Genomic DNA, 27,012 nt, shown 5'->3' with positions numbered 1-27,012 from the left:
CTTTTTAAACTAGTAAATTAATCATTAACCCATTATAATGATGTGTACATAAAGAAAATGTTGCTGTTTCATTTGATGTTACAGTAGTTGAAGATCTTCTGGAGTTTTCATCAAGTTGGATATTTTCCAAAGTTTTCTTGTATTTGGATGCCGTGTTGGCAAAGTTTTCTTATGGTCACTGTCGTATTAATAAGTCAGATAAAATTCTTAAAATTATCATTAAATATTTTATATCTCAGTTTTTTAGAGTCACATATTGAAGAGAGGACTTGCACAGATAACTATGTTGACTTAAGATAGTGATACTATTTGATCAGAATATACATGTATAATCAAATGCCTTACTGGTATAATGTTTTTGAGTTTTGATATAATCATTTTCTTAGCATGTGATTGAAGCAACTGCAGAGTTATGTTGGGGAAAAAACTACACTTATGCTTTGGTTTCTTATTGCTGAGTTTCAGACCACATGTCACGAAGGCACAAGCACCCATTTTCGTGGGAAGTAACTGCCAAAACAACACCCAACAACCTCTCAGTGGTGTATACCAAACAAATCTTGAGAGAATTCTCACATGGGTATCTTCGGATGCAGCCACAAGCAAAGGCTATAACTACAAAAGCATAGGCAACAACAGTCCTGTGTATGGCCTCTATGATTGTCGTGGAGATGTTGTTGGATACTTTTGCCAATTCTGTGTCTCTACTGCTGCCAAAGAAGCACCTCAGCGCTGCCCCAATAGGGTCTCTGCTATGGTTTGGTATGATTTCTGCATCCTAAGGTACTCCAATGAGAGCTTTTTTGGGACTGTTTTAACAAACCCATCATGGCATGCTTTTGGAGAAAAAAATATATCCAACATGGAAGATATTCAGAAAGGTGATGATTTTGTGAGAAGTTTGATCAGAAAAGCAACAAAGGAAACTAACCAGTTGTTTTATATGGATGTCTTTAATTTGAGTTCCACTGCAAGAAGGTATGGCTTGGTGCAATGCACTAGAGATCTCACAAATGAAGGGTGCAGACAGTGTTTGGAGACCATATTAGCCCAAGTTGCCAAATGTTGTGAACAGAAATTAGGATGGTCGATTTGGACTGGAAGTTGTGTGATTAAGTATGATGATCACATGTTTTACCAAACATCTTTAGCTGCTGAGCCTAATCTGCAAAAAGGTCATTCATTGATATTACAGTAATACTTTTTTGTTTCTTTATTTAAGTTGATTACTTTGGAAATTAATTCTTCTTCTTTTATACTGTTATAGCTAAACAGGGGAGCAATAATAGGTCAAAAATCTTGATTATTAGCTTCAGTGTGACGGGGTCAATAACTATACTATGTTTGAGTGTATATTGTTGGTGCAGGAGAAGAACTAGAAAAGGTAATTTCCTTGAACAATACTATTTTTTGATGGCTTATTTACCATCCCATACTCAAATATGGTTATTTGGTTCACACAAAAACTCGAAAACTTGTCTATGTAGATGGGCTGATACCTCGTGTCGTTCGTCTATCATCATATCACAATGTTCAAACTGAGGAAACACTGAATCCAGAACTTCCTACAATCCCATTAAGCACAATTCTACAAAGTACTGATAACTTTTCTGAAGTATCAAAACTGGGGGAAGGTGGATTTGGCCCAGTATACAAGGTTTTAATGATTCGAATTCTGGATATAGATTTTTGTTTTTATCATCTTTCAATATACTTTTATTGATTGATAGCTGTGTTTATCAGGGAATTCTGCCAGATGGAAGACAAATTGCAGTTAAAAGGCTCTCAAAATTTTCTGGCCAAGGGTCAGAGGAGTTCAATAATGAAGTAATGTTTATAGCTAAACTGCAACATCGCAACCTTGTGAGACTTCTTGCATGTTGCTTGGAGGAGAATGAAAAGATACTAGTATACGAGTATTTGCCAAATAAAAGCCTCGACTTTCACCTGTTTGGTATGTTCTTATATAGCTTCAATGCTTCAATGAAAAGTAGAAATGCTTGCACTGCAATTTTTTCTTTAGAAATTTCTCTTGATTAACAAGTCAAGTCATTCTATTATGGGCTTTAAAGTACTTTATATGTATATGGGGTACTCTTGATTTTAAGAATAAGAACAGCTAGACAGGATAATAATACCCAAAATAGCATTCTCTTCTCCTCTCATAACATCAAACTAAATTCAAGTTATATCATGTAATGAATGATCATGTTATAGACTATCTTTAAGGATAAAATACTAAATAATTCTTTTCCCAGGATAAGACCAAATCTCATTTGGTATTTGATAATTTTTGCTTCAAAGCTTAATTTCTTCTCTGTTCTTGTGTTGTCAGATGATGAGAGGAAAAAGCTTTTTGATTGGAAATTAAGATTAAGCATTATCAATGGAATAGCAAGAGGTGTTTTATACCTTCATGAGGACTCTCGACTTAAAGTAATTCACAGAGATCTCAAAGCTAGCAATGTTCTATTAGACAATGACATGAATCCAAAAATATCTGATTTTGGATTGGCAAGGGCATTTGAAAGAGGACAGAACCAGGCAAATACAAAACGAGTAGTGGGCACTTAGTGAGTTTTACTCATACCAAACATTTCTTAAACAATAAGGTTTATGGAAGAATTATTAAGCTTATAATTTAGAAAAATGAAATTCTTTTTTTCATACACCTTGACATGACAAATAATAAAGCTCTATTGATTTGCAATAGTGGATACATGGCTCCTGAATATGCTATGGAAGGATTGTTTTCAGTGAAATCTGATGTTTTCAGTTTTGGAGTTCTAGTCCTAGAAATCATTTGTGGGAGAAAGAATAGTGGATTTTTTCTCTCAGACCATGGTCAGACTCTTCTGTTGTATGTAAGTCTCCTCAGTTATACATGGCCTGTTCGACAATTCTAGTTAATGCTTAACAATATTAACAAACGACAAATACTTGTAGGCTTGGAGAATATGGTGTGAAGGAAAATGTTTGGAAATGATGGATCCAACGCTGGAAAAATCCTTTGTAGGCAGTGAACTTGAGAGATGCATACAGATTGGTTTGTTGTGTGTTCAAGAAGATGCAAAAGATAGACCAACCATGTCTGATGTTGTTGTAATGTTGGCAAGTGACGCAATGGCCCTTCCAAAACCCAAGCAGCCACCATTTTCAGTTGGAAGAATGACCTCAGAGGAATTCTCTACATCAAAGAGTTCCAAGAATCTTTCCATTAATGATGTAACAACCTCTATTACTCTACCTAGGTAATGAATATTTTTGTATTTGATTTCATTTATTCTCCTCCGGTTCAAGCTGAAGAAAAAGCTGATGTACATTTCATAAACAGCAACGTTGGAGAAAAAATTAATCAAATATCCATATGTTCAAGTGGGAAGAGGAAACCAAAATATCTGTCAGTAATAAACATAGCTCAATATTTGTTCCTACAACCTGCTCTCTTGTATACAACTTCATACTAGATTAGGTTCTCAATATATCATTTTTGATGCACAATACCAACAGGGCAAGTCAAGTCTTATATAAAGCTCTTTGTAAAGAGTTGCACATCCTCCAATTTTCAGGCACGAAAAACTCATTTTATTGATTTTGCAATAAGCATCACCATATCCTCGCCTTTGTTTGCAAATCCACGGCCATTGTGCTCCATGGCTCTCCCAAGCATTTTCACAAACAGGCCACAACCACCACCAACTCAAAAAGTATCCAACAAACCTCTCCTAACTTAAGAATTTATCAATTCATAACAACACATAGCTCAAAATTCTTAAACCATTAATGAAACCCCACTACCCTTACATACCCAGACAATATAATAGACCTGCATAAAAATCAGCACTAGCAGTATGCTGAAAAACAGAGCTATTCAGTGGTTAAGGACTAAAAAACAGAACAGCATTGCCTCCTGCATCCTATATGGCATCAACTTCTATAAAAATGAGTTGCAATTATAGACCAAATACTGCCCATTTTGGTATATTCCTCATTCTTTTGCCTAATAAAACCGTATTATTCTATCTCCCACGTTCTATCTTGCCTTTGGCTGATTCCAATTGGAAAGAAACATTGCCTCAGCAGTTGATGCAGATGGATATGACGTCTCTAAAATTAGGGATGATTATTATTTAAAACGACAATTAAGACCAAAAATAATTCATTTTTCTTATGTAAATTTACCAAATATTGTGTCACTTATCATTGTAGAAAGTAGTGAGCTAGAGATTAAAATATCTGCACTAAATAAATATTGTATTTGAAATGCTTAAAAGATATTGTTGAGAGTTCACACCTGATCTAAACGTAGGCATATGAGAATTTGTGCCTTAGGAATTTTCAATTTGTGCTTCGTCTACTAGTTTACTAGTTTTCTATCAACCCATATGTATTTAATGTGAACAATCTTTTCCCAGTCTTCAATGCTGAGTTGTGAAATGGATTCAGGCAGACCCTCCTTTGGAAAGCATTAGATGAAGGCATTGAATCCAATGTACTGGAACTAGTATTCAGTAAAAAATAAAATAAATGAAACAGTGGAAGTGTATTTTATGATGCTCCAACCCTTATACAGATCCAGAAAAAAACATATAGCAGAATAAAAATCCCCTACTTTCTTAAGGCTCTTCCCAGATTGAAACCAAGCTGCAATCACTCATACAAAAAGAAACAAGAAAGAATCAAACTAAGAGTTATTCCTTACTCAATTTCTGCTGCATTTTTGTATTTCTTTGTGCAGCTTTTCATACAGCTTTAGTGCAGGAGGTTAAGCTTGGTGAATCATTGGCTCCAAAAGAAAAGCCACGCTCACTGCTTAAAACTGCAGCTTGTCCGAGACCATCTATCAAAGCCTATACTAATGGGCATTGGCTTCTTCTCTTAACTTTCTTCCAGGATAAGGCTTTGCTCAGATGCAAAACACAGATCCGAAACCAGTTTGGTCAAATTATCCCCTGCTCCAAAAATATCTAGCTATAGTAATAGGAAATAAAAAATTTATTGATCTTATTGATTTATTTACTTTTAAAACTCGACCTATTTAATCTGCCACTGAGCAGGTATTGTCCATGAGAATTTATGAGGAACACAAACATGTACCCTCTTGTCTGAGGCAGGCATTGGAATTTTCTTATTTGCTATGCTCACTATAAAAGGAAGGACGGGGAAGAATAAAATATATCCCACAGTATTGATATATATATAATAAAAGATGCTGAATGATTATAGAATATTCATATTTGTAGTATTGTTATGTCTAAATAACTAATTACATGAGTAAATCTCAATCATTGATAAATTCTTTTTGCAACTATATATTGCCCCGGTAAAGTAATAGAGATTGTTACATCAGTACTACAAAGATTCTTGGATTTTTTGATTTTGGCACTTCCTCTGACACCTTTCTTCCAACTGAAAATGTTGGGTGCTTGGGTTTTGGAAGCGTCATGTTGTCACTCCCTAGCATAACAACAACATCTGACATGGTTAGTCTGTATGTATGTTGCATTTTCTTGAACGCACAACAAAGCAATGTGTATGCACTTCTCAACTTCACTGGCTTTGAAGCATTTCCCCAGCATTGGATCCATCAATTCCAAACATTTTCCCTCACACCATGTTCTCCAACCTACAAGTATTTGTCATTAATTTGTGAATAATACTGTCATACTTCAGTTGGCTAGTATGGTTGATATTGGTTAATCAGACCAGAGGGATGACTCGCATATAAAAGAAGAGTTTGACCATGTTCTGACAGATAAAATCTGTTGTTCTTTCTTCCACAAATGGTTTCTAGAACTAGAACTCCAAAGCTAAATCATCAAATTTCACTGAAAACAATCCTTGCATAGCATACTCAGGTGTAGCCACTAATTCAAAACAAAAGAGCTTTGTTAATTTCTCTTGTTTCTCGTATATGACAAGGAATTTCATTTTTTCAATCATTAAACTCTGAAATATGCATTCACAACTCCAACATATGTTTGGTATAAGTAAAAATCATTAAGTGTCCATTACTCGCTTTGTATTTGCTTGGTTCTGTCCAACTTCAAATGCCCTTGCCAATCCAAATTGCTAGCTTTGAGATCTCTATGAATTATTCTGAGTCGAGAGTCCTCATGAAAGTATAGAAGACCTCTTGCTATTCCATTGATTATACATAATCTTAGTTTCCAATCAAGTTGTTTTCTTTTCTCATCATCTGTCAACTCAAGAAGATAGAAAGGATTTGAACATCACAAGCCATTTAGAAAAACAACAAATGCTAAGTATTTGTCATACATAGGTGAAAAAATACCAAGAGATAATATAGCATTTCTCCCTTGAAAAGATTACTTATAAGTTATAACATGGTATAACTTTAGTTTAGTCTCATGTTATGAAAGGAAAACAAAATGTATTAACCTTTTTGGGTATTTTTCATATATGTACCAGAACAACAACTAACTAATTTCTATTAGAATGTAAGTTGGAAGTCTTTAATTTGGTAAAAATAGCAACATACAAGGAGGAAAGATCCACATACATGTTATCTATATAACTTTCTTGAAAACATTTTTAAGTCGAACTGAAATTTTTTGAAAAACTGAGAGAAAAAACTCTTTTTAGATAGTTATAATTCTGAGTTTGAAAAATGAGTTATTGAATTTTTCTTCAGCAATTTTGGAGAGCATTTTGAGTTAATCAAGAATTATTATGAGTTAAAAAAATTGTAGAATCGTCGACTTAATGAGAAGTGATTGATTATTAGGTTTTTTTACACATAAAATAGGTGTAATTTTAAGTCCCAAAGTCCCAATCCAATTCTAAAATGTCGAATCAACACAGCTCCTCATTCACACCTCTTTCAATCTAATCCCAGAAAAACATACACTTCAATAATAGTTACAATTCTTTCTCGAGAAGATTGAATCCAATTGGCTTTCAAAATAAATTATTGGATAAGAATCATATAAGAGTGAACCAAGAAGGAGGAAAGAGAGTGGGTAAGAAAACAACTTTACCCAACAACTCAATGAAACCGAGATTACTCCCAACTACAGAGTGCAAAACTGGAGCCACAACTTTCACACTTCGCCCCTTCACCATTTTCCATGTTCCCTAAATATAATCATTGTTATTCAACTTCAAAACAGAATATTGATAATAAGACATTAAAAAGATGAGAAGTTGATGCGTGAAGAAAGTGGTGAACTAGAGATTAAAGTATTTGCACTAAATAACATTGTATCTGAAATGCTTAAAAGATAGTGTGAAGAATTGGCACCTGATGAAAATGTACGCATACGAGAATCGGTGTCTTAGAAATTTCCAATTTCTAGATCGTCTTCCATGTTTACTTGTTTTCTATTTGTAAATATATAGTTCTAATGTGAGCAATCTTTTTCCAGTCTTCGCCATTTTATTTCTTGTACCGCTGTTTGAGCAACGGACAATCTGTAATTATGAGTTGTGAAATGGATTCGGGTAGACCCTCCTCTGGCAAGCATTGGAGTATTGGACACTTACTGAGAAACAATTTCTGAAGAGAGGAGAGGTGACAGAGACCCCTATAGTCCAGTTTCTTAAGATTTAAACAATCTTTTATGCGTAGCTCAGTAAGAGACTGTGGGAGCAAACCTTCATCTGGAAAATACTCCATGTCATCTTTTTCAACAGACAAGAATTCTAGGTAAGGGTTTTTTCCCCAAACCTCCTTCTTTAATGAGGCAACAAGTTTGGAGCAATTCAAGAGATAGATGTGTTTTAAATTAAATGGCAGACATTCGTCAGACAACTCCACTCCTGGACAATTATTTATATTTAGATAGTTAAGAGATGGAAGGAGGGCAGACATGCGTTTCGGCATTAATTTCAATTTCTCCAATCCTTCAATCGAAAATTTCTCTAGCTGAGGTGCAAATAATCCTTCATCGGGAAATAATTCAAATTCAGAACATTTTTCAATTCTCATACTCTTCAAATGACGATGAGGGTGCCCCTGTGATATTATCTGTAGGTTACGACAGTCGACTAAATCAAGCTCACGGAGTTTTGGGAATAAGTCTAGAGGGAAGTTCGCGAGAGAGTCACAACTTTGAGTAATATGCAATTCTACAAGGAAACCGTAGCAATGATTTATGGGAATATTCATGTCCGAACAAAAAAAAATCCTCAAGGAATGAAGATGGTGCCCTATCATATCAAATGGAGATGTCTCCATCTTCACACCTTCAATTTTAAGTTGTTTGCAAACATCAATAGTTTGATACTTTAAATGAGAAAGGTGTTCTGACAAGTGTCCTTTCAGTTTGGGACAATTCGACACAGAAAGATATCGAAGACTTGGAAAAGCACTTGTCTTGCATTCCCATTCGTCCCATTCCGGCATATCATGAAAGATCAATGTTTCCAAGGATGCAAATGCAGATGAACTATTCCCGTAAAAATTAGCATCTATTCTCACTATTTGAAGAAGGCAGAAAATTTTCAAGTACTTGAGAGATGTTAAAAGTCCAAGGGAAGGCAACTGCAAGCAATGTTTACAGTTATTCAAAGTTAAGGACACAACATTCAATAGAGAATTATCAGATAACCAACGGGGAAATTGTGTTCCGCCATAGCCATAGATTGACAACTTCTCCAAATGTCTACAAGGTTGCAGATTCTCTAGTATTTCTCTTTCCTTTATTGATTCGTTAGTGTTCCGCTACAAACTCCATTGTAAATGTAACCCCACAAGATTTGTTTTCTTCTTCAAAGCCACTACCAATGCATCACAGGGATTCACCATATTTTCAAGATTTTTAATTGACAACTCTCCGTGAACATCAAGTTCTCCTAATTGTTGAATATTACTACTTTTGCTAACCTCAAACTTACCCATCCATACTTGAAGATTCTTCAACGTTCCAAAAAGAACTGGAGCCTTTCTTAATGAAGTTTCAATAAGTTCAAGGCGACGCAACTTAGTGAGCTCATGCAAAGTCGAGGGCAACTCCTTCAAAAGATAACAACAGTTCAGCTTCAACACTTGCAAGTTATAAAGTGAACATATTGAGTCAGGAAGTCTTTCTATGTCTGTGAATGAAAGGTCTAATGAACGGAGATGTATAAGATTCACTATAGTGTCAGGCACCTCTTTTATGTTACGACAGTCAGGCAAAGATAAGAGTCGTAAGAATTTAAAGTTGGAGATCAACTCTTGTATTGACATCCCACAATTCCTATATATGGACCGAAATGTCCGTAGCCTTTTAGCATCACATAAACTCTTATACTCATCACATTTAACAGGATTCTTTACTGTTGAAAAGTGACGGGTAGTCTTAGGTATGCTTCCTGGTCTATCAACACCCAACCTATAGCACATTTCACCAGAAACATATTTTGCTAAATCATTCAAAAGGCATGCATCACAAAAACTGTGTTGTTGTACATCATTTCTTTTGGAATTGACTTTTGGAAGAATGACCTTGATAACATATCATTAAAGTATTGTTCACCTACTTCTTCTGGAGACTTACTCTGATGAGAGCATTGTAGAAAATTTTCAGCCATCCATGATAGAATTAAGCTCTCCTTGTCAAACTTATGGCCTTTGGGGAATAATGCACAATAAGCGAAACATCTCTTAAGATGAGAAGGAAGATGGTAATAGCTCAATAACAAAGCGGGAATGATTTTACTATCTTCTATTGGTAGGTCCCATATGCCGCTTCTTAGTACACCTTTCCACTCTGAAACATATGACTTTGACTGTAAAAGACCTCCTACCGTTTCAAGGGCCAGAGGCAGTCCTTGGCACTTTTCAACTATCTTTATGCCAATCTCCTCCAACACAGAATTCGACTTAGAGTTATCATCTTGAAATGCATATTTAGCAAAAACTTGCCAACTGTGATCTTTTTGTAATTGCTTTAGTTGGTGAGTATTGCTTGACTCCATGATAGAAGCAACTTTGTTAATGCGTGTTGTGATAAGAATTTTACTTCCCTTAGCACCATATTTAAGAGCAGTTTGTAATGATTTCCATTGGTCTCGGTGTTCGTTCCAAACATCATCCAAAACCAGAAGAAACTTCATTCCTTTCAACTTTTCTTTAAATCTCCCCTGAACCATTTCTAGGTTTCTGCTATTATCAGTTTCCTTAAGGATTGACTCAAGAATTGCTCGTGTTAACATGAAAACATCGAATTAATCAGAAACACAAACCCAGACTTTGATAGCAAATATACCCTCTATGATTGGGTCGTTGTATACATGTTGAGCAAGTGTGGTCTTACCCATCCCACCCATACCCACAATAGAAAGTATTGATAGTTGGTTATGATTGTTATTGTCAGATATCAACCAATCAAGGATGTTTTTTTTGTCCTCATCTCTGCCATGAATAACCTCTTGGGCCACCAACGATGAGGATTCATTTCTTTTCTGTGACACTTTATTACCCAAGCCAGATCCAACACCACTAGAAATTTTGAAATCTTGAACAAGCTTTTGGTCTAAGAGAGATTGTAGATCATCTAGGAGTTCTATGATCTTGGATTGAAAACTGCTTACCTTGCTAGCACTGCTCTGGAATTCAGCTTTCAACTGAGTTTTGGAGAATTCATAGTCTATTTGGTCCAACAGATCCTCCGCGTCATACAAAGCGTCTCTGACCTCATGAAGCCATTGTTTGACCAATGAATTAGTGAACTGTTTTTGTTCTGCATCATCAATCACAGCATTGATGTCCATCAACTTCCTCTTCAACTTTTTCAGCAGCCTCCCATCGAGCTTTGTCCCACCAAAGTAGTCCAGGATTTGTTGAGAATCGAGCTTGTCCAATAGGAGCTGGAGAACAGCACCGAAAAGAGCACCACCAAGAGTTTCAAGGAGTGGCATGGTTGGAAAGGAAGTGGGGAAATGAAAGAGAAGAAAGGGTTCTGAAAATTGGACTGAGGATTTTGTTGGAGATTTACTTGAATAAAGGAGTGATGGTCAGGAAGCAGTAGCTGTTGATTATTCCCGACAGCACTAACTTTAGTGAATTAGTTTATTTCTGTGGCTTTACTTTATGAATAAAGACACCCAACTCACTTATTACATCTTAGATTAATATTTCAAGAGGATAGAATTTAAAGCATTAATATTTTTCTCCTTTCTTTATTGTACACGATGTAGGTTAATATCTTGGAGTTTTTTCAGCTTGGATTCAAGAATGCGTACCTGGCTAGAACTGCTTACTGCTTTAGTCTGATCAAATTCGCAGTCTGAGACTACCTTTGAGATTAAGTGATGACATTGGTTCCTTGTTCTATAGGTGATATTTAATGTAAAAATCATTTTATCTTCCAAATTGGTCATATATTAAGAATTTGAAACATATTATATGATTTTTTTTACAAAACAAATGGAAAGTTTATTGGAAAGTGATGAAAAAGAAATGAATTTGAGGAACTTCATGAAAATTGAATAAATATTTTGAAGAGGATAATTTGTTGGAATAATAATTGTTCAAACAATTTTCTCTTCTATTTATAAGCTCCACGGTGGAAACAATCATCCACAGATGTTAAAAACATGATATGTGAAATTCCCCCATTTAAAATAAGTCTTAGAATCATTTATATAAAAAAAATATGAGTAGATGATTATTAAAAAAAAACAATAGTATTCAATATTCTAGTAGCAATGCCAATTCAAAAACACCCATAGCCAATGATACTATGAAGGACATAACGAGAGTGAGGGCATAAGGAAGAAAAGGCCATCTATTGAACCAACATTCAAAGCTACATTCTATGTTAGTTACATTACAACCAATGTAGAAAATCATATATTCCAATATAATATTTTAAATAAATTCCAAGAGCATCTTAAGTGAAATTGTTTACTCGTTCTATTAGGTAATATTTAATGATTGATCCTTCAGAATGAAAAATAACTAGCTATTATTTTTTATCGGTAAAAATAAAATAAGAGTGCATTTTAGGATGCTCCTACAGATCCAGAAAAAAACATATACCAGAATGCAAATCTCCTACTTTCTTAAGGCTCTTACCAGCTTAAAAGCAAGCTGCAATCACTCATACAAAAAGAAACAAGAAAGAATCAAACTAAGAGTTATTCCTTAATCAATTTCTGCTGCATTTTTGTATTTCTTTCAGCAGCTTTTAGCTTTAGTGCAGGAGGTTAAGCTTGGTGAATCATTGGCTCCAAGAGAAAAGCCACGGTCACTGCTTAAAACTGCAGCTTGTCCGAGACCATACTATCAAAGCCTATACTACTGGGCATTGGCTTCTTCTGTTGTTGGTTTCTTCTACTTTTAGAGATTTTAATCTTCTTCTCTTAACTTTCTTTCAGGTTAAGGCTTTGCTCAGCTGCCAAACACAGATCCGAAACCAGTTTGGTCAAATTATCCCCTGCTCCAAATATAACAAGCTATAGTAACAGGAAATAAATAATTTATTGATCTTATAATCTGCCACTGAGCAGATATTGTCCATGAGAATTTGTGAGGAACACAAACATGTTCCCTCTTGTCTGAGGCAGGCATTGGCATTTTCTTATTTGCTATGCTCACTATAAAAGGAAGGACAGGAAAAATAAAAAAAAATTATCCCGTAGTATTGATATATATAATAAAAGATGCTGAATGATTATAGAATATTCGTATCTGTAGTAGTGTTTTATGTCTAAGTAACTAACTACATGAGTAAATCTAATCATTGATAACAATGATCCGTGTGATACTTACATTTATATTTCTGATCAATTATTTTTGTAACTATATATTACCTCGCTAAAGTAATAGAGATTGTTAATCAGTACTATAAAGATTCTTGGATCTTTTTGATTTTGGTACTTCCTCTGACACCTTTCTTCCAACTGAAAATGCTGGGTGCTTGGGTTTTGGAAGCGTCATGGTTTCACTCCCTAGCTTAAGAACAACATCTGACATGGTTGGTCTGTAATTTGTAAATAATACTGTCATACTTCAGTTAGCTAGTATTGTTGATATTTGGTTAATCAGACCAGAGGGATGACTCACATATAAAAGAAGATTTTGACCATGTTCTGACAGATAGAATCCCTTGTTCTTTCTTCCACAAATGGTTTCTAGAACTAGAACTCCAAAGCTGAAAACATCAAATTTCACTGAAAACAATCTTTGCATAGCGTAATGCAAAACAATAGAACTTTGTTAATTTCTCTTTTTTCGAGTATATACACTACAAGAAAATCATGAAATAGAAACCAATTTGTAGAAACCAAAATAATTAGTTGCAATAGTAACTACATTAGAGACCATTTTAAAAACTAAAAAGAAATTTGGTTTCTAAATTAGTTTCAATTATTTTCTATTATTCTTAAATAGTCTGTAAATTGATATCTAATTAGCAACCAAGATTTTTGCTACCAAATTTAGAAACTAAATAATTGGTAGTTAAAACATTAGTTGCTAATTAGATACCAATTTAAAAAGTATTTAACAATAATAGAAAATAATAGAAACTAATTTAGAAACCAATTTTTTTTTTTTTAGTTTCTAAAATGGTCTCTATTTTAGTTTCTATTGTAACTAATTATTTTGGTCTCTAAAAATTAGTTTCTATTTCATGATTTTCTTTTAGTGATAACAAACAATTTCCTTTTTTCAATCATTAAACTCTGAAATATGCATTCACAAGTCGAACTCATAAGATATGTTTGGTATAAGTAAAACTCACTAAGTGCCCATTACTTGCTTTGTATTTGCTTGGTTCTGTCCAATTTCAAATGTCCTTGCCAATCCAAAATCTGATATTTTAGGATTCATATCATGGTTTAATAGAACATTGCTAGCTTTGAGATCTTTATGAATTACTCTGAGTCGAGAGTCCTCATGAAGGTATAGAAAAACTCTTGCTATTCCATTGATTATGCTTAATCTTAGTTTCCAGTCAAGTTGTTTTCTTTTCTCATCATCTGTCAACTCAAGAAGATAAAAGGGATTTGAGCATCACAAGCCATTTAGCAAAAAACCAAATGCTAAGTATTTGCCTTACACAGGAAAAAAGATACCAAGAGACAATATAGCATTTCCCCCTTAAAAAGATGACTTATAACATGGGATAAGTTTAGTATAGTTTCATGTTATGAAAGAAAAACATAATGTATTAACCTTTTTGGGTATTTTGCATAATAATATATGTACCAGAACAGAACGACAACTAACTAATTTCTATTAGAGTGTAAGTTGGAAGTCTTTAATTTGGTAAGAATGGGTAAAAAGAGCAACATACAAGGAGAAAAGATTCACCGATCTGTTGTCTATATAACTCTCTCTTTCAAAACATTTTGAAGTCGAATGAAATTTTTTGAAAAACTGAGAAAAAGAATTATTTTCAGATAGTTGTAATTCCGAGTTTGAAGACTGAGTTCTTGGAAAAAAATTTGGCAATTTTGGAGACCATTTTATGTTAATCAATAAGTGTTCATTTAATTTGATTTCAGTTTAGATGTAATTATTGAGGTGATATATTCCTTGTATCTGGATTTTTAGGTAGATTGCAAGTGTTTGTGCTGAATAGGGTGTTTAGAGAAACCTATTTTTGAAATATTGACAGTAATAGTTCATGTAAGGTGTTTGTGCTGAACATACATAACCATTTACAGACATACGGGTAATCAGTTTTATGTGTACCAGTATATGTGGAGGAACCTATAGCTGGGTAGTTCTGGTAGGGTTATTACACCAGTCAAGTCATATAACCGATGTAATATATGGTTCTTATTAAAAAAAATGATTTTTTTTTTCATGAAGAGTGGATGGTCATAAATGTCACATAAGTAACCACTTACACAAACGAATAACCAGTTTTACGTGCGTCACATAATTAACCACTTACAGACACACGAGTAACCAATTTTGCGTGTGTTACGGGTCATATATTATAATATAGAGTCAGTGTTACATCCTCACCAAATATCACGTCTACAACGTCAATTAATGTCACAGGAAAAAAATGTTATGAGTACAAAATAACCTCAAACTCACAGAATATGCCATGACAACCCATTAACAAGAGAATATGCACAGTACCAACTAGGCAAGTTAACTCTTTGCATTTCCCCCAATTTTCAGGCACAAAAAACTTATTTCATTCATTTTGCAATAAGCATCACCATATCCTTGCCTTTCTTTGCAAACCCACGGCCATTGTGCTCCATGGCTCTCCCAAGCATTTTCACAAACAGGCCACAGCCACCACCAACTCAAACTGGTTTGAGTGATAACAAAAAAATGAGAATTATGAATGTGTGAAGTTGTTTGAGTTTCAAAAAATGAGACTCCTATTTCCTATGGGCATGCACAAACTTTTAGATTCCTTTCCGAAGAAAAATGATATCAATATCATTAGAAGTGAGCCAAAAAATTGAAGAAAACAAATACCGTTTAGGGAACCAAATACCATTTGGAAAGCATTAGATGAAGGCATTGAATCCAAAGTACTGGAAATAATATTTGGATCAAATATTCAATCCACATACATATAAGCCCTTCCATTCTTGATTACTTCCAATATGGTATTTTTGCATCACTGCTTGTTTGTAAACAATGTAGAGAACTTTATATAGTAATGTGTGGTTTCAAACTTGGTCATGTTTAAGTCTGATAAAATTCGCAGTTTGAGACTGCATCTAAATCTAATTAATATGTATGTGCAGAATTACTTTTGAGATTAAGTGAAATTGGTTACTCGTTCTATTAGGTAATATTTAGTGATTGATCATTCAGTATGAAAAATAACTAGCTATTCTTTTTTTGTCAGTAAAAAATAAAATAAATTAAACAGTGCAAGTGTATTTTATGATGTCCAACCCTTATACAGATCCAGAAAAAAACATATAGCAGAATAAAAATCCCCTACTTTCTTAAGGCTCTTCCCAGATTGAAACCAAGCTGCAATCACTCATACAAAAAGAAACAAGAAAGAATCAAACTAAGAGTTATTCCTTACTCAATTTCTGCTGCATTTTTGTATTTCTTTCTGCAGCTTTTCATACAGTGCAGGAGGTTAAGCTTGGTGAATCATTGGCTCCAAAAGAAAAGCCACGCTCACTGCTTAAAACTGCAGCTTGTCCGAGACCATCTATCAAAGCCTATACTAATGGCCATTGGCTTCTTCTCTTAACTTTCTTCCAGGATAAGGCTTTGCTCAGATGCAAAACACAGATCCGAAACCAGTTTGGTCAAATTATCCCCTGCTCCAAAAATATCTAGCTATAGTAACAGGAAATCAAAAATTTATTGATTTATTTACTTTTAAAACTCGACCTATTTAATCTGCCACTGAGCAGATATTGTGCATGAGAATTTATGAGGAACACAAACATGTACCCTCTTGTCTGAGGCAGGCATTGGAATTTTCTTATTTGCTATGCTCACTATAAAAGGAAGAATAAAATATATCCCACAGTATTGATATATATAATAAAAGATGCTGAATGATTATAGAATATTCATATTTGTAGTAGTGTTATGTCTAAATAACTAATTACATGAGTAAATCTCAATCATTGATAAATTCTTTTTGCAACTATTTATTGCCCCGGTAAAGTAATAGAGATTGTTACATCAGTACTACAAAGATTCTTGGATCTTTTTGATTTTGGCACTTCCTCGGACACCTTTCTTCCAACTGAAAATGTTGGGTGCTTGGGTTTTGGAAGCGTTATGTTGTCACTCCCTAGCATAACAACAACATCTGACATGGTTAGTCTGTATGTATGTTGCATTTTCTTGAACGCACAACAAAGCAATGTGTATGCACTTCTCAACTTCACTGGCTTTGAAGCATTTCCCCAGCATTGGATCCATCAATTCCAAACATTTTCCCTCACACCATGTTCTCCAAGCCTACAAGTATTTGTAATTAATTTGTGAATAGTACTGTCATAATTCAGTTTTCTATTATAGTTGATATTTGGTTAATCAGAGGGATGACTCACATATAAAAGAAGAGTTTGACCATGTTCTGACAGATAGAATCCGTTGTTCTTTCTTCCACAAATGGTTTGTAGAACTCGAACTCCAAAGCTGAAAACATCTGATTTCACTGAAAACAATCCTTGCATAGCGTACTCAGGAGCCATGTATCCACTAATTCAAAACAATAGAGCTTTGTTAATTTCTCTTGTTTCAAGTATATGACAAGGAATTTCATTTTTTCAATCATTCAAATCTGAACTATGCATTCACAAGTCATCCTGATAAGATATGTTTGGTATAAGTAAAACTCACTGAGTGCCCGCTTTGTATTTGCTCTGTCCAATTTCAAATGCCGTTGCCAATCTAAATTGCTAGCTTTGAGATTTCTATGAATTACTCTGAGTCGAGAGTCCTCATGAAGGTATAAAAGACCTCTTGCTATTCCATTGATAATGCTTAATCTTAGTTTTCAATCAAGTTGTTTTCTTTTCTCATCATCTGTCAACTCAAGAAGATAAAAGGGATTTAAACATCACAAGCCATTTAGCAAAACACCAAATGCTATACATAGGAAAAAATACCAACAGATAATATAGCATTTGCCCTTGAAAATATGACTTGTAAGTTATAACATGGTATAACTTTAGTTTAGTTTCATGTTATGAAAGGAAAACAAAATGCATTAACCTTTTGGGTGTTTTGCATAATAATATATGTACCAGAACAACAACTAACTAATTTCTATTAGATTGTAAAAGTTGAAAGTCTTTAATTTGGTAAAAATGGGTAAAAGAGCAACATACAAGGAAAAAAGATCCACGTATAGAACTCCAGACCCTGTATTCAAGAGTCTTCATAGACCATAAAGCTATCTGCGTGTGATACATCTAAAGTCCAGATCTCCTTGACCATTCCAAACAACACCCAGTAAGTCATACAAAAAGAAGCCCCTGAACCATGCACACAGAACCAACCACAGAAGCAAGAACTCTGTACTAACTATGTGTGTTGCATAGACCAAACCAGCAGCCACAAATTTCTGCCTTCGTTCTATCATCCCTGCACCCACAACATGCATGTTATGTAGGGTTTTACAAATTTGGTGTGAACCAGTTCTTTTAGGATGCAAGAAAGTGGTTCTTGATATCTTGTAATCTGGATTTGTTGTTGTTAGTGTGAGTTTAAAGTGTTCGTCTTGTGACAAAGTTATGACATGGTTGACTCTTGAATATGTTATTACAGGAAAAACCCATCGTAGCAGTTAGTTAATTGTGCTAACATTGAACTTATTTAGTTAAGTGTAAACAATAGTTATGCAATTTAAGAAAATGATTTAAATATAAAACATGTCAGTTTAAAGAGTAGAAAGTTGAAAAAAAGGGTACAAATACAGTTTACATGCTTTGTCTTTCCTAATCATTCAATAGAGGTCGAAAAAATAAATTATGATTAGAGAAACCTATTTTTGAAATTTTGACACTAATAGTTCGTGTAAGCTCATTCCATTTTATATAATGGTAACATATTAAAATAATGTACAACCATCGACTTAATAGAGGTGTAATTTAAGTTTAAGAATTGTTTCTAAAGTCAATTATTAATGATTAATTTATTAATAGTTTTTATTTAAAATCAATTGTTTAACTTAAAAAACGATTTTAAAAATATTATATTTTTTTTATTTCTTCTTTTTCTACAAGTCGGATGAATAGAAAAGAAGCCCCACCAAGGTCAAACACCATCCTAGTAAATAATGCTAACAAGTTACAATTTTTTCCCAACAATATTAAATCCAATTGGGTTTCAAAATAAGTTATTGGCTTCTTAAATATAACCATTGTTATTCGACTTCAAAAGAGAATATCATAATAAGACCTTAAAAGACGAGAAGTTGATGCTTGAAGAAAGTGAACTAGACATTAAAATCCGTATGTAAGATCCAAAATCCGTATATAAAACAGGTTTACATACGGATTATGCACTGACGGGGACTCGAACCCAAGCCCATAGGATTCGAAACCAAGTCCCAAATAATGTTACAAGCAAACTGCAGCAGTCAGGATTTGAACCCAAGTCTTTCCACTAGACCAGACAAGTTCTTTGGTCATATTATCATTTTTATTATACTTATACATATTAATATAATTTATACATGTTAATATAATTTATACATATTAATATAATTTATACATATAATATAATTTATACATATTAAAATAAATTATATTTATATTATTATTATTATTAATATTATTAATATTTATTAATGTTATAATTAATATTATTAATATTATTAATACTAGCGGGAACACAGTCGCTCACGCGCCTGTGTATCCGCATTTCTTATCTTTTCATTTATATATATTTATGTTTAATATTAAAATTTGAATAAATAATATTATTATTTGCACATTTATCTTAACAATATAAATTTATAGTATATTATAAATAAAAAATGACATTATCATTATTATGTAAAATTATTATACTTTGTGTGAATTGGCTTAACTAATGCGAGTAATTGATCATCATTCTAAGTGTCTTATTCTTTACAAATTTTATTTCCTAAGAATGTCACACACAATAACCACTTTTGCAATTCAAAAGTGTTCATCTTCTCTAGTATTTCCACTAATATTTTTCTTTCTCTCAAATTTGAAGAGATATTCTTCTGTTTGAAAAGTAACCACTTTTTCAATTCAAAAAAGTCTCCAACCTCTATTTCAATTTAAAATTATTCCTCCACATATATTACATATTTTAGAGAAAATAAGAAATGACAACAATGTCCATAATATAATCAAATATTTATATAAGGATAAAATAGGGAAAAAGTTAAGAGCTGTTAAAGAGGAGAATCCCTTTATATATAGGTATAAATATATATATTTTTAATTAAATATGTTTAAAATAATTAAATAATTATATTTTTTTATCACAATAAATCAAATGTAATATTATTTTAATAATGTGATTCTTAATGAGTAAAGAAATTGAAGTTATTAATTTATAAAATAAACTAAACATCTCTATTGTAAAACATAAAATAAAATGTATACGTTAAAGAAATAGGAAAAGCAAAATAAGATAAATAAAAGAGATGAAATATGAAAAAAATTAGCAATACACATTTCAGAATCTAAAAATTAGAGCTTTTGAAACATTGAGGAGACGAAATACATGGTGAAGTGACTGTGATGAAATGTGAAGAGGAACAATAATACACTGTTTCAAAATCTCAAAATTAGAATTTTGAGGAGGCGGGAGGCATAGTGGCAGCCAAGAAAGACTGTGTGCGCTTGCATTTAGATGTTGGAAGGGTCAACAATGAAGGTGTTTGCTCACGCTGAGCATCACAGCTTAAAACTTCTCAATTTCTTCTTCTCTATCTCCTTCTTCCTCTTGTGCTTGAGAAATATGAAAGAAAACGCACCAAAATTGAATTTGTGCGCACTTGGGACTCTGTAGAAAGAATATCAAATAGCATCAGACAATAGTTTTTAAGATGTTTCTATATTCTTCCTCTCTCATAGTTTTCTTATATATAATTTTTTTTTGCCTAAAAAAAGTAACCGTGCATAAACCCACATTTTACCCCTCTCTCTCCACTCTTCTTTAATAAAACGTATCAATCTCTCCACTCTCCTGCCCATTAAGTGAGAACAAATAAAATAAATTTTTAATATTAAAAAACACTTATTTAATAAAGAAGAATATTACTTTTAAAACAGAAAAGTAACAAATTTCTCCACTCACCTGCCCATGAGAACAAATAAAATAAAATTTTAAAATTAAAAAATGCTTATTTAATAAAAAAAATATTAGTTTAAAACAGAAAAGTAACCCATTTCTCCATTCTCCCGCGAGTTAAGTGAGAACAAAAATAAATTAACATACCAATCTCTCCACTTTCCTGTCAGTTAAGTAGTGAGAACAAATAAAATAAAATTAAAAAAATTAAAATTTTTTTTTATTAACTTCTAAAATTATAAAATGTCCAAATAACCAAAATAAATTGATAAAACAAAATATTAAGTAAGGATAAAATAGGAAAACAATTTAGAGCAATTAAAGTGGAGAATCCAAAATGTCCAAATAACCAAAATAAATTGATAAAACAAAATATTAAGCAAGGATAAAGTAGGAAAACAATTTAGAGCAGTTAATGTGGGGAATCCCCTTTATATATAGGTATAGATTTATTAATGTTATAATTAATATTATTATTAACATTATATTCATACTATTAATATTTATTAATATTATTATTAATATTATTATTAACATTATTATTAATATTAATATTATTATTAATATTATTATTATTAGTATTAATATTCATATTATTATTAATATTTATTAATATTATTATTAATATTTATTAATATTATTATTAATATTTATTAATATTATTATTAATATTATTATTATTAGTATTAATATTCATATTATTATTAATATTTATTAATATTATTAGTATTAATATTATTAGTATTAATATTCATATTATTAATATTAATTTTGATATAAATATACATTTAGATATTTATTGTGTGTGTATAGTAGTTTTATTTGACTTGAGTAATATTACTTTTATCCGGATATAGATAGATAGAGAGAAAAAGGAAGAAATTATATAATATTAATATAACTTTAATACTATAAATACATATATATATATATATATTGATTAATATATTTCTTTATTTAATCATTAATTTTTTAAAACTCATGGTTAAATTTAAATTTACTTTCATATTATATATATATATATATTAATATAAAATTATTTGATATCTTATTTTCAAATATAGGTTATTATAGGTAGTTGTGAAGTTTTTGTTAGATGGCTATATAGGTGCTTGTATCTTACACTTCTTTTCTGATTTGAGATTCTTGTATAAGGATTGAAATATCCTTAAAATGTTTTGTTTAATTTTTTTTATTCTTTGTCGATAAAAAAAATCTTCTTTTCAAATATTTACTTACATAGATTAAAATTGATATAATGTATAATTTTTAAAATATTTTAAATTATAAATTATTTAATCACTTTGTCATTATGATTTATATATTAGTAGAAAGGGTTATTTAGTAACAACTTTTTACATAGATTTATGGAATAATTAATATAGTTTAAACTATAATGATATGCTAACTAGTAATCTGTATTAGAGATTTAATTAATAGTTAATGTAAAAGTCATCATTTTATGTTAAAAGATAATATTGTTTGTTGACAATATTCTTTACTATATATAACACACAAGTAAAACCAACTACCTATAATGAACTTAATTAAGTCAATATGATCGTAAAATAATAATTAATATGATAGTTGATTTTAATGTAATAGGTAATATGATGACTATGAGTATGACATATATTAAATTTGATTCATACTAATAGATAATATAATAAATTATGTTTAGATTCAAGTAGATTATAGATAAATTAAATGTGATTCATATGTTAATATTGTTAGTATCATTAATATTGTTAGTATTATTATTATTATTAGTATTATTAATATTTTTAGTATTATTAATATTGTTAGTATTATTAATATTATTAGTATTATTAATATTGTTAATATTGTTAGTATTATTAATATTGTTAGTATTGTTAGTATTATTAATATTGTTAGTATTGTTAGTATTGTTAATATTGTTAGTATTATTAATATTGTTAGTATTATTAATATTGTTAGTATTGTTAGTATTATTAATATTGTTAGTATTGTTAGTATTATTAATATTGTTAGTATTATTAATATTGTTAGTATTATTAATATTATTAATATTGTTAGTATTGTTAATATTATTAATATTGTTAGTATTATTAATATTATTAATATTGTTAGTATTATTAATATTATTAATATTGTTAGTATTATTAATAATAATAAGTATAATAAAAATCATAATAAAACTAAAGAATTTGCTTAGTATAGTGGTTAAATTTTACTTGGTTGCTGAAAGATTGCTGAAGGAACTTGGCTTCGAATCCCATTCACTGCTAATTTTATTTTATGGTGCTAATATTTACATACGGAAAAAATCCGTATGTAAACAGTTTACATACGGATTTTGATTCCCGCTCCATGGCGCCAAAAATTACATACGGAAAAAATCCGTATGTAATACCTGTTTACATGTAAAAATCCGTATGTAATGTTGATTTTACATACGGATTTTGATCCGTATGTAATAATCTGTATGTAATTCGCGTTTTTCTTGTAGTGAATTGAAATTATTCAAAGATAGTGTGGAGAATTGGCACCTGATGAAATGTAGGCATATGAGAATTGGTGCTTGCTAATTTTCAACTTGTATTTCGTCTTATATCTTTACTTGTTAACCATTATCCATATATTTTGAATATGAGCAATTTTTTTCCAATCTTCACCTTCTTCTTTATTGTACCGTTGTTTGAGCAACGGACAATCTATAATGCTAAGTTCTGAAATGTGTTTGAGCAACGAACAATCTATAATGCTAAGTTCTGAAATGGATTCAGGGAGACTCTCCTCTGACAAGCATTGAAGTATTGGACAACTACTAATACCCAATTTCTGAAGAGAAGAGAGGTGACAGAGACCCCTGTAGTCCAGTTTCTTAAGATTTAGACAATCTTTTATGTATAGAGAAGTAAGAGAGAGTGGGAGCAAACCTTCACCTGGAAAACACTCCACGTCATCTTTTCCAATAGACAAGGATTCTAGGGAAGGGTTGGTTCCCCAAACCCCCTTATTTAGTGAGGCAACAAGTTTGGAGCAATTCGAGAGACTCAATTCTTTGAGATTTGATGGCAAACATCTCTTAGACAACTCCACTCTTGGACAATTATTTATCTCCAGATGATTGAGAGATGGAAGGAGAGTGGACATGAGTTCAGGCATTGATTTCAATTTCGCCAAATCTTCAATATGAAATGTCTCTAGCTCATGTGCAAATAACCCTTTATTGGGAAATGATTTAAATTCACAGCATTTTTTAATTGTCAGATTCTTCAAATGACTGTGAGGGTGCCTTTGTAATATCATATGTAGGTTATGACATTCGTCTAAAGAAAGGATGTAGAGTTTTGGAAATAAGTCCAAAGGGAAGTTCGTGAGAGAGCCGCAACATTGACTGATATACAATTGTACAAGGAAATGATAGCAATGGTTTATGGGAATATTCATGCCCGGACAAAGAAAAATACTCAAAGATTGAAGATGGTGCCCTATCATATCAAATGGAGATGTCTTCTTCTTCACACCTTCAATTTCTAGAGTCGATGCCTCAAGTTGTTTGCAAACATCAATAGTTTGACACTTTAGATGACAAAGGTGTTCTAAGAAGTGTCCTTTCAGTTTGGGACAATTCGACACAGAAAGACGTTGAAGACTTGGAAAAGCACTTTTCTTGCATTCCCATTCTTCCCATTCCTTCATATCAACAAAGATCAATGTTTCCAAGGATGCAAATGAAGATGAGCTATTCCCGTAAAAATTAGCATCTATCAGCACTATTTGATGAAGGCTGTAAATTGCCAAGTACTTAAGAACTGTTAAAAGTCCAAGGGAAGGCAACTGCATGCAATTTTTACAGTTCTTCAAAGTTAAGGACACCACATTCAATAGAGAATTATCAGATAACCAACCTGGAAATTGTGTTCCACCATAGCCATCGATTGACAACTTCTCCAGATGTTTGGAAGGTTGCAGATTCTCTAGTACTTCTCTTTCTTTTATTGAATCCTCATTGTTCAGTTGCGAATCCCATTCTAAACTTAGCCCCACAACATGTGTTTTATTCTTCAAATCCACTGCGAATGCATCACATGAATTCATGACATTTTCAAGATTTTTAATTTTTAGCTCCCCCTGAATATCAAGTTCTCCTAGTTGTTTAATACTAAACTCACTGCTTTTGCCAACCTTAAACCTATCCATCCTTACTTGAAGATTCTTCAACTTTCGTAAAAGAATTGGAGCCTTTCTTAAATAAGTTTCAATAAGTTCAAGGCGGCGCAACTTAGTGAGCTCATGCAAAGTCGAGGGCAACTCCTTCAAATTGGGACACTGGTTCAGCTTCAACACTTGCAAGTTATAAAGTGAACATATTAAGTCAGGAAGTCTCTCTATGTCTGTCCTTGAAAGTTCTAATGAACGGAGATGTATAAGATCGGCTATAGTGTCAGGCACCTCTCTTATGTTACAACAATCAGACAAAGATAAAAGTCGTAAGCATTTAAAGTTGGAGATCAAGTCTTGTATTGACATCCCACAATTCCAAGATATGGACAGAAATGTCCGTAGCCTTTTAGCATCACATAAACTCATATACTCATCACATTCAACAGGATTCTTTATCGTTGAAAAGTGGCGGGTAGTCTTTGGTACGCTTCCTGGTGTATCAACACCCAACCTGTAGCACATTTTACCAGAAACATATTTTGCTAAATCATTCAAAAAGTCGTGCATCACAAAACGTTTTTGGTCGTACCTAATTGATTGTTGAAAGAATGACCTTGATAATAGATCATTGAAGTACTGCTCACCTACTTCTTCTAGAGACTTACTCTGCTGAGAGGATTGTAGAAAATTTTCAGCCATCCATGAGAAAATTAAGCTCTCTTTGTCAAACATATGGTCTTTGGGGAATAACGCACAATAAGCAAAACATCTCTTGAGATGAGAAGGAAGATGGTAATAGCTCAATAACAAAGCGGGGATGATTTTATTATCTTCTATTAGTAAGTCCCATATGTTGCTTCTCAGTACACCTTCCCACTCTGAAACAGATGACTTTGATTGTAAAAGACCTCCTACCGTTTCAAGGGCCAGAGGCAGTCCTTGGCACTTTTCAACTATCTTCATGCCAATCTCCTCCAACACAAAATTTGACTTAAAGTTATCATCTTGAAATGCATATTTAGCAAAAAGTTGCCAACTGTGATCTTTTTGTAATTGCTTTAGTTGGTGAATACTGTTTGACTGCATGATAGAAGCAACTTTGTTAATGCGTGTTGTGATAAGAATTTTACTTCCCTTAGCACCATATTTAAGAGGAGTTTGCAATGATTTCCATTGATCTCGGTGTTCGTTCCAAACATCATCCAGAACTAGAAAAAACTTCATTCCATTCAATTTTTCTTTCAATCGTCCCTGAACCATATCTAGGTTTCTGCTATTATCAGTTTCCTTACGGAATGACTCAAGAATTGCTCTGGTTAACATGAAAATATCAAATTCTTCAGAAACACAAACCCAGGCTTTAATAGCAAATTTATCCTCTATTATTGAGTGGTTGTATACATGTTGAGCAAGTGTGGTCTTACCCATCCCACCCATACCTACAATAGAAAGTATTGACAGATGGTTATGATTGTTGAGTTCTGAAAATATCTCAACTCCTTATATTAAATCTCATTTTTCTATTACTCTAGCTAGCACAAATTTATTTAGAAAAGTTAAGCACAGTATAAAAATAATAAATCAATAAATATCTTAGATATACTAAAATCAAAATTCCTTATTGATACAGTTAAAGTTATACTAAAAAGAAGACGAAATTTATTTAAGGAGGAAAAAATTTAAAGCATTAATACGAATTTTTTTCTTTTTAATATATATGTATATATATAATTGAATTTATTCATTAAGTGTAATAAAATGAGAAATTTTTAGAAAATAATATAAAATTCTTTATAACAATTTAAATTTAAATTTATAAGAATAACTTTGATTTTTTTTTAAATGATAGAATTTCAAATTTTATATAAAAATGTAAGAATTTTGATAATTTATTATTTTGACATTGTTTTGTTCAAATCATGAAAGTTGAGTTTTCTTTTAGACGGCAAGTCATTAATTATATATTTTTGTTTAGATAAGTTAAGATTAAATGTAATTTTCTCACAATATCCTGCTCTGTTTTATAGTTTCCTCCACAATAGATTAAAGGTGTTGCACAAGAAAAACTTGATTATTTCAATGAGAAAGCAAAGAAACTTAAAATGAATCAACCGTGAAATGAGAGGGTTAAAACTTGATAATATTAACTAAAAAAACACATAATATTTTAG

At 32.0% G+C, this 27,012-nt stretch overlaps 5 protein-coding genes and 1 pseudogene across 8 annotated transcripts in view; 1 reads left to right on the top strand and 5 right to left on the bottom strand.

Annotated features, from left to right (window-relative positions):
• The first annotated feature begins 412 nt into the window (after positions 1–412).
• Positions 413–3,279, top strand: LOC137828957 (receptor-like serine/threonine-protein kinase SD1-6). Of its 2 annotated transcripts, XM_068635779.1 has the most exons (7): positions 413–1,175; positions 1,268–1,384; positions 1,488–1,657; positions 1,744–1,954; positions 2,336–2,573; positions 2,714–2,864; positions 2,947–3,279. In XM_068635779.1, the coding sequence occupies exons 1-7, from the start codon at positions 413–415 to the stop codon at positions 3,253–3,255; spliced, it is 1,959 nt and encodes a 652-aa protein (XP_068491880.1). In that variant the 3' UTR covers positions 3,256–3,279. The 2 variants fall into 2 exon arrangements, with proteins under 2 accessions (XP_068491880.1, XP_068491925.1); XM_068635824.1 differs by lacking the exons at positions 413–1,175; positions 1,268–1,384; positions 1,488–1,657; positions 1,744–1,954 and having other exon boundaries at positions 2,449–2,612.
• Positions 3,280–5,194: 1,915 nt separating this feature from the next.
• On the bottom strand, positions 5,195–11,013 carry LOC137828091 (putative disease resistance RPP13-like protein 1; annotated as a pseudogene).
• Positions 5,872–27,012, bottom strand: part of LOC137827432 (putative disease resistance RPP13-like protein 1) — a 40,786-nt gene continuing 19,645 nt past the window's right edge. Inside the window, exons 2-4 of one of the 3 annotated variants that reach the window (XM_068633709.1) lie at positions 17,252–17,437; positions 16,960–17,110; positions 16,430–16,867 (exon numbers count right to left, since the gene is read on the bottom strand). The gene's annotated coding sequence lies outside the window, so the exon portion shown is untranslated. Of the gene's footprint in view, positions 6,200–16,429; positions 16,868–16,959; positions 17,111–17,251; positions 17,438–27,012 lie in introns of those variants that run through there. The other 2 variants (XM_068633864.1, XM_068633953.1) reach the window with 2 other exon arrangements.
• LOC137809528 (cysteine-rich receptor-like protein kinase 34) lies at positions 16,139–17,103 on the bottom strand. Its single transcript, XM_068610639.1, has 3 exons — positions 16,960–17,103; positions 16,721–16,867; positions 16,139–16,231 (listed from the first exon to the last, which is right to left on the bottom strand). The coding sequence occupies exons 1-3, from the start codon at positions 17,101–17,103 to the stop codon at positions 16,139–16,141; spliced, it is 384 nt and encodes a 127-aa protein (XP_068466740.1).
• LOC137828258 (putative disease resistance RPP13-like protein 1) overlaps positions 17,764–27,012 on the bottom strand; it is a 95,234-nt gene continuing 85,985 nt past the window's right edge. The window contains exon 3 of the mRNA XM_068635165.1: positions 17,764–17,998. The gene's annotated coding sequence lies outside the window, so the exon portion shown is untranslated. The remainder of the gene's footprint in view (positions 17,999–27,012) is intronic.
• On the bottom strand, positions 23,189–26,314 carry LOC137828681 (putative disease resistance RPP13-like protein 1). The gene is made up of 2 exons (XM_068635390.1): positions 23,451–26,314; positions 23,189–23,408 (listed from the first exon to the last, which is right to left on the bottom strand). Exons 1-2 carry the CDS (start codon positions 26,276–26,278, stop codon positions 23,288–23,290), a joined length of 2,949 nt encoding a protein of 982 aa, XP_068491491.1. The 5' UTR covers positions 26,279–26,314; the 3' UTR covers positions 23,189–23,287.

The sequence above is a fragment of the Phaseolus vulgaris genome, chromosome 11 (assembly GCF_000499845.2).
Source record: "Phaseolus vulgaris cultivar G19833 chromosome 11, P. vulgaris v2.0, whole genome shotgun sequence".
Lineage (NCBI taxonomy): Eukaryota > Viridiplantae > Streptophyta > Magnoliopsida > Fabales > Fabaceae > Phaseolus > Phaseolus vulgaris.
The sequence above is the reverse complement of the archived record's forward strand: the minus strand, read 5'-3'. Positions and strand labels throughout refer to the sequence as shown.